The sequence below is a fragment of the Echinops telfairi genome, unplaced genomic scaffold, assembly GCF_000313985.2.
Source record: "Echinops telfairi isolate 266 unplaced genomic scaffold, ASM31398v2 ScPeMD7_5868;HRSCAF=6743_1, whole genome shotgun sequence".
In the NCBI taxonomy this organism is placed as follows: domain Eukaryota; kingdom Metazoa; phylum Chordata; class Mammalia; order Afrosoricida; family Tenrecidae; genus Echinops; species Echinops telfairi.
In genome coordinates this window covers 3324416-3331587 of record NW_022109768.1, presented here as the reverse complement: position 1 = coordinate 3331587, position 7172 = coordinate 3324416, and the positions used below count along the sequence as shown (strand labels likewise).

Sequence of the window (7172 nt, the reverse complement as noted above, 5' to 3'; positions counted from 1 at the left end):
ACTTCCTCTCGGTTACATTGCCCTTGATCAAGCCCTACCAGGCCTCCCACACCCTCCTCACCATCAATTTTTAGATCACTTGTTCCCTTGTCCCTGGGTTTGTAACACCACTTCCTTACCCCCACCTCCCCCTCTCCCATAATCCCCCAGGACCATCGGTCCATTGTTTTCTCCTCTGGATTGTTTATCCTGCCTATCTTTTATCTAGATAAGACATGCAGAAATAATAATATGCACAAAATCAAGACAGAGCAACACAAAGCAATAGAAGAAAACAACAATGACAAAAAAAGAGAGAAAAGCCTGTAAAAAGTTCAAGGTCTGTTTGTTGACCTTTAGGAGTGTTTTCCGGTCGAGTCTGATGGGGTGCCATGCCCTGGCCCCAAAGCCTATTTTTGGTATTTCTTGGGCTCTGCTCCCCGTGCTGCTCTGTTGCACGCTCTTAGTTTTTCAACACAGTGTGGTGAGGTCAGATGGGGCACAATTCCCACACTGTGTCTCCAGTGTTGTCCCACCTAGGGCTATGGGGTCAGTGAGGAACGTTGTGTCTGGTGGAGGGGCCAGCCCTATGCATTGGCTGCTCTGAGCAGGAATATCGTCCTCTGGGCTTGGTGGGCCAGGATGTGCTCCACTCTCTCTTCCTCCCCCTTCCTTTGCTCCCGTGTGTGTTCGAGTCTCCTGATCATCTCACAGGAGTGGGGCTCCCTGTGTGTAATGTAAATCATCCCTGGCAAGATGATGGCTAAACACAGATGGCTGACCTATCAAAGAGGAACAGTTAGCAGATTATGTCTGCTTTCCACTTAGAATCATGTAAACGATCACTGCCTCTTTAATCTTATAATACAGTAAACGTTATGTGAAAAAAATCTCAACAGTTTTATTGGCACTGCATCTACATAGGCAATTCAGTCCTCTCAAGAAGAGTTGTACTGTCTTCATCACAATCAATTTTAGAACATTTTCTTCCTGGTACTCATTGTTATGTGTTATTGATACTCTTTGTGTTGTTCAACCAATATTGATAACTCTCTCCAAATTGTTCCGCCACCGTTCAAATAAACTCAATTCCCCCTAAGCAAAAACTTGATCTCTTTCACCCAAGGTAACCATAGGTAAAGTTTGGTTTCTTTTTCTCCCCCCCCCCCCCTGTAGTTTTCTCATGAAAATTTTCAAAGATTAAGATACCTTTACAATTCCTGAAATCCTAGTATAGTATGTGCAGATGGCGTAGTGGTTACACATTGAACTGCTAACTGCAGGTTCAGCAGTTTGAAACCACCAGCTGCTCCTTGGAAGATGATGGGGCTTTCTACTCCTGCAAAGAGTTACTGTCTCGGAAACTCACGTAGGCAGTGCTTCCATGCTGTGTAGGCTCACTGTGAGTCGGCATCAGCTGGAAGGCAGAGTTTTGAGAATATGTGCAGAAATCCAAACAATGCATTCATTCATGTGTGGATTCCAGAAGCCTTAAGTCAGTCTTTCCCAAAGTGGGAGATTCCGCCCCTAGGGGTGTTGGAACAATCCAGAGGGGCCCAATAAAAGGAGCTGTCTGCCAGCTATCCTGGATTGTGGTACACACATTTTCATTGCCAGGGAGTTGGGTTTTTTGTTTTTCTTGAAGAAGTAGCCCAAATAATGTGGGAACCTATGATTTCAATAATGAAGGCATACTTCTTTGCTCAGAACGCCCCATCTGCTTAGATTGGATAGAGCCTTAACTGGGCTCTGACAGCTTCACCCACTTCCCACGTTTCCATTTGTTTCCATTTGTCCGTGATCTCCAACTGGGGCAGCAACACTCTTCCTGTGTGAGGTAATGCGGGAGTGAATATCGGATACTTTAAGCATGCTTACTAGGATGGCATGGATTGGGGCCAATTTAACATGAAATATACTCTAAATTCTTGAATATTTCTCATTAATAACATTCAGCATGTTCATTATCCAGATTCTTGAACCCAACGTGGGCAGTCCTCATATTCTAAGAGTCTGTCCTTTCCTCCTTTTTTTGGGTGGTTTAGGACTGGATATCACAGTTCTTGGATCCTTGTATGAAATGTGTATGTATGTGAGCATGACTCATACGGTTAGTTACTCGTGGTGTGAAGCAAACGTAAGGAAACCCATGTCCTCATGAATTCAGACTCTAGGAAAGTGTTGACTTGGGAGGATACGTCTGTATTCTGTTTCATATTCATGGCTTCTGGAATCTCTATTAGGGAATAAATCATGAGGCTTTTCTTCCAAGGTACCTCTGGATGGACCTGAACCTCCAGTCTCTCAGGTAGCAGCTGAGTGCTGCCCCTATTTGTCCCACCCTTTAAGTCAACTCACTGCCATTGAGCCCAGTCCAACTCATATAGACCGACAGCCTATAGGACTAGGTACAACTGTCCTGAGACTAACTCCTTACAGGAGTAGAAAGCCTCGTCATTCTTCCGAGGAGTGGCTAGTGGTTCTGAACTGCTGACTTTGGAGTTCGCAGCCCAGCTTGTAACCCATGATGCACCAGGGCTCCCTAGCCTCTAGGGACACCTAAACCATCCAGGGTGATGCTCGACTGTCCTAGGAGGATGGAAATTCCTGAGTACTTCCTTAATTGCCTTTGATTCAGATTCTTTGCACACTTGACATTTAAAGGTCTCTCTCGTTACTAAAGGAAGCATTTCGTAGTGATCAAAGATGCCATGCCTCTGGGTAGGACTTTGCCCGGTCTAGTCACTAAAATCTCCCAAGCGGATCATGCGATGCAAACGAAGCTTTCGGATCTCATCTTTATAGTGCTATGTGGAGGACATAACCTTAAAGGGACCTGAGATGGGGCTTCTTTTTGAGACGGCAGGAACCCTAATATGCCCTGATTCTTTTTAAACCTCGAAAAGTTAAAAGGTGTGTGTGCCCTTTGCTTGCCCAGTACTTTTATCATTTCATCAGATTTGTATAAAGTTCTGCTACCAAGTGTTAATGTGAAAAATGACGTGTTTTGCTTTGCATTTTGCTTTGTGAGGGAGGGACTTCGTGTCCATCGAGCGGTCCACTGGAGCAGGCAGCCTGCTTTGTGTGAACGATTCGCACTGTGGTAATCCACCTAAATATGCCCAGATCTCAAAGGGATTGTTAGGGAACTTTGGTTAAGGGGGAAAGAAGGAAATATTTATTTAAAAACTTTGCTCCTAAAATGAAAATACTGACCAGTTACTTCTTGTGGGGCTGAGGTTGATCTGACTTTATTGTGAGGTAAGGGGGGGGGAAGTACCCCTCAGGAATGAGCTCTCCAGAAGAGCAATGGGGGCGGCGCGCATGCTTCCAGAAGAGCCTCTCTGTCCACATCCACGCCTGCCAGGGAGTCATCGAGCCATCCTTCTGAGAGGTCCGGCACTGGGGGACTGGACGTAGGGGTAGGCCTTCGCCACGTGTTTTCGCTGCCCTCTGGGGCTGACACTCTCCATCTCTGGTGGTGGTCTCTTACTTATAGAGAACGAACTGAGATTCTGGCAGCTCAGCTTTGAGAGCATTGATCAGAAAGCTAAGACTGTGGCCCAGCCCCCACCCTTTCCCCTGGGCCTCTTTTAAAGATTGTCGAACTCTTTTTTTAAAAAAACAAAACATTTTATTGGGAGCTAATACTGATGTCATATCATTTCATAGTTGAATCGTAGCAAGCAGTATGGTACAGTCGGTACCACAATCAGTTTCAAAGCATTTTCTTCCTCTGGAACAGCCCCCGCCACCCTTGTGCCCCCCAGGAACCCTTACTCTGCTTGCTGTCCCTGTAGGGCCATCAAACCTGGGTTTCATAGACTGAAAAACAGAAACATTGAGCAGAAATTTAAGAGTCAACCCCAATGACCCTCTTGAGATAAACTCCAATATGAACAAACAAACAAAAAATTTTTAAATACTGAAATGTAGAACTTAATTACAGAGCATTTTCATCTATAAATAATCCATTTTTAGGGCATTGTAGAGGTCAAAGACAATCCTTTGGTCTAATCCTTATTAAAGCAAAGTGTTAATTTTTTGTTACAGGAATTCAAATGGATATAATTAGCTAGCTTTTTTCTCTTATTTTGTCAAGGGAGTAGCCAGCAAGTGCCGGCGAAGCATGAAGCGGACCATTGTGAACTGCTGAGAAAGCCGAGTGGTGGGAAGGCTTCCTCAGAGAAGCAGACTCACAGGGCATCGAAAGACGAAGTGTGTCCCGAGAAACAGGACGTGCCTTCGGCCGAGGTCTGTATGCTCGCTGCGGCTTTCAGGGGCAGCTATCTATGGAGTAATTGAGTGAGTGTGTGCGCGCGCGCACGTCTGCTTTGGACTTTTCAAGAGCAGTTTATGGTACATTCTAATCTGTGTTCGTGTGTTTGTTAAGAAAACAAAATTTCTTTATTTTCTATTCCCAAATCTAAACTCCATGCCATGGAGTCCAATCCAACACTTAGTGAGCTGAGAGGAAAGGCTAGAACGGCCCCTGTGGGCTTCCAAGACGGAACTCTTTACAGCTGTGGGTCACAACGCGACCCCTTTGGGGGTTGAACGACCCTTTCACAGGGGCTGCCCAATTCATAACAGTAGCACAATTACAGCTATGAAGTAGCAAAGAAAATAACCTTATGGTTGTGGGGTCACCCCACACGAAGTGCTGTATTCAAGGGTCTCGGCATGAGGAAGGTGGAGAACCACTGCTTTACAGGGATGGAAAGTTTTGTCTGCCTCTATTGGAGTGGCTGGTGGTTTTGAACTGCTGACTTTTCGGTTAGCAGCCCGATTTATAACCACTAACCAAATGGGGATTTACTCTCAAGAGAAGCCGTTCTAAAGTAAAAAGGGTTGCCTCTTGAGTAAAGATGGAAGAGTAAAGGCACATTAAGCCACTTCTCTCTCTACTGGACACCCAGGACCTGTTTCTTAGGGCATGGTCTTCATGAGTTGAAAGAAACTGAAATCCACAGGCGAAGGATGTCTTTGGCTGGGGGGAGGAGTAGACTGTAGTTTAGGAGCTATGACAGTCCCAGAAGTGAGAGCAGGAACTAGGCGCCCCAGCAGAGGTGGCAGGCTGTCCCTGCTGGCCCTTGACTTTTCCTGCAGTGCCCTCTGGTGTCCAGAGAGCAGAACCTTGCCTTGGAGTGCTAACCTGTTTCCCCAAAAGTAAGACATCCCCCGAAAATAAGACCTACTTACAGTTTTGCCTCTTGCTGAAATATAAGGCACTCCCCTGAAAATAAGCTCCCCTGAAGCTACCGTAACTGTGGACTCTAACTCTGGTCTTTGGACCATATCGGCAGTTGCCGCCGCACAGCTCACTGTTGGCCGCAGCACATCCACAGCAGACAGGAAGTGCGAGGTCTCTTTTAATAAGAAAATAAACAATAAATGTGTGCAGTATTCTTCATGGAAAAATAAGACATCCCCTGAAAATAAGACCTAACGCATCTTTGGGAGCAAAACTTAGTATTAGACACTGTCTTATATTCGGGGAGGGTAGCTTATAAGGAAAAATCCAACAGGTCCTAGATCAGTAGTTTTCCACCTTCCTAATGCCGCAACCCTTTAATACAGTTCCTCATGTTGTGGTGACCCCCCCAACCATAAACTTATTTTCGTTGTTATCTCATCAATCATAATGTAAATGTCTGATATGCAGGATGTATTTTCATTCTTACAAATTGAACATAACTAAACATAATTAGAGCATAGTGATTAATCACAAAACAATCTGATTATTCATTATGAAATATTTATGTTTTCCAAGCGCCTTAGGTGACCCCTGTAAAAGGGTCGTTGAACACCCACCCCACCCCCATCCCCCCCAAAGGGGTTGCGACCCACAGGTTGAGAACTGCTGTCCTAGATCAAGGTGTGAAAGACATTTTGGATAATTCCTTTGTGGCTTTTACTAATACAGCTTGCATGTTAGCAGAAACACAAAGATCAAAAATAATGTAAAACAAACCCCCTTCTAATTATGTAATAAAATTGTACTAAAAATGAATGAAGTAAATAGAGCATTCAAAAGATAAGTGAGGATCCCAGTAAAGAAAAATCTATCCCAGACCCGTAGGAAACTCGGAAGAGAACTTCACACTGTAGACTATGAATTCAATAAAGTAAGAGCTTTCAACAGCAAATGAATACACTAGGTAGGACTAGAAGATGATGTAAATAAAGCTAAGGAGGAGCTGAAGAACCCAATGATGTTCTATATGAAATTGAACTATTGACACGAAGAAAAGGTTTATGGGACAACGAAAGATAAAGACCATCGCACATAAGTAGAAGGATTGTATAGATCTGGCTTTAGTACACTTTTGGGACGGAAGAACCAATCCTGTCTTCACAACAATTTAAGTTATTCAAGAACCATAAATAGAGTTTTGTGGGCATTATTTTGTTTGTAAACCTTTTATTGTGAATTGGGTAACGGTTTACAGAGCAGATCAGTTCTTACATTCAGCAACTCATATATTTCGTTTCATCTCATTCGTTGCAGTTCTCTCAGTGTACCATCACTCATGATTTATTGTTCCCCTTATAGACCTCCCTGGCTGAAATTGAGCCCTGGGGTTCAGTTCTAGACATGGAGTCCAGAGTCTCAGGGGGTTTACCAGTTGACATCTAACCAGTTAAGCTTGGCATTTTTTCTTTTTTTAATGATTTGATTTCAAATCCACCTTTTCCTCCTAGATCTAGAACCGTGTCATGTGATTCTTTTCAGAGCAGTTAATGGTGGTAGTTAGGCATCACTTAGATACTCTGGTTTTAAGGTTGTGGACATTGCTGTTTGTGTGGTCTACTGATGCATTGGATAATTATTTCCATGTGTCTTTCAATTTTCTTTTCTTTTAAAAAAAATTTAATCATTATTTGGGGCTCATACAACTCTTATCACAAGCCATGCATCCATCCATCATGTCAAGCACATTTGTACATTTGTTGCCATCATCATTCTTAAAACATTTGCTTTCTACTTGAGCCCTTGGTATCAGCTCCTCATATTTTCCCCTCCCTCGAGAACCCTTGATAATTTATAAATTATTATTATTTTGTCATATCTTACACTGTCCGATGTCTCCCTTCACCCACTTTTCTGTTATCCATCCTCCACAGAGTAGGTTAAATCTAGATCCTTGTAATCGGTTCCCCCTATCTACCCCACCCTCCCTCCACCCTTG

At 43.8% G+C, this 7172-nt stretch overlaps 1 protein-coding gene across 1 annotated transcript in view; it reads left to right on the top strand.

Annotated features, from left to right (window-relative positions):
- TMEM131L (transmembrane 131 like) overlaps positions 1–7172 on the top strand; it is a 167993-nt gene that overhangs the window by 146587 nt on the left and 14234 nt on the right. The window contains 1 exon segment of the mRNA XM_045295801.1: positions 4082–4233. Within this exon segment, the coding sequence (XP_045151736.1) occupies positions 4082–4233 (152 nt within the window).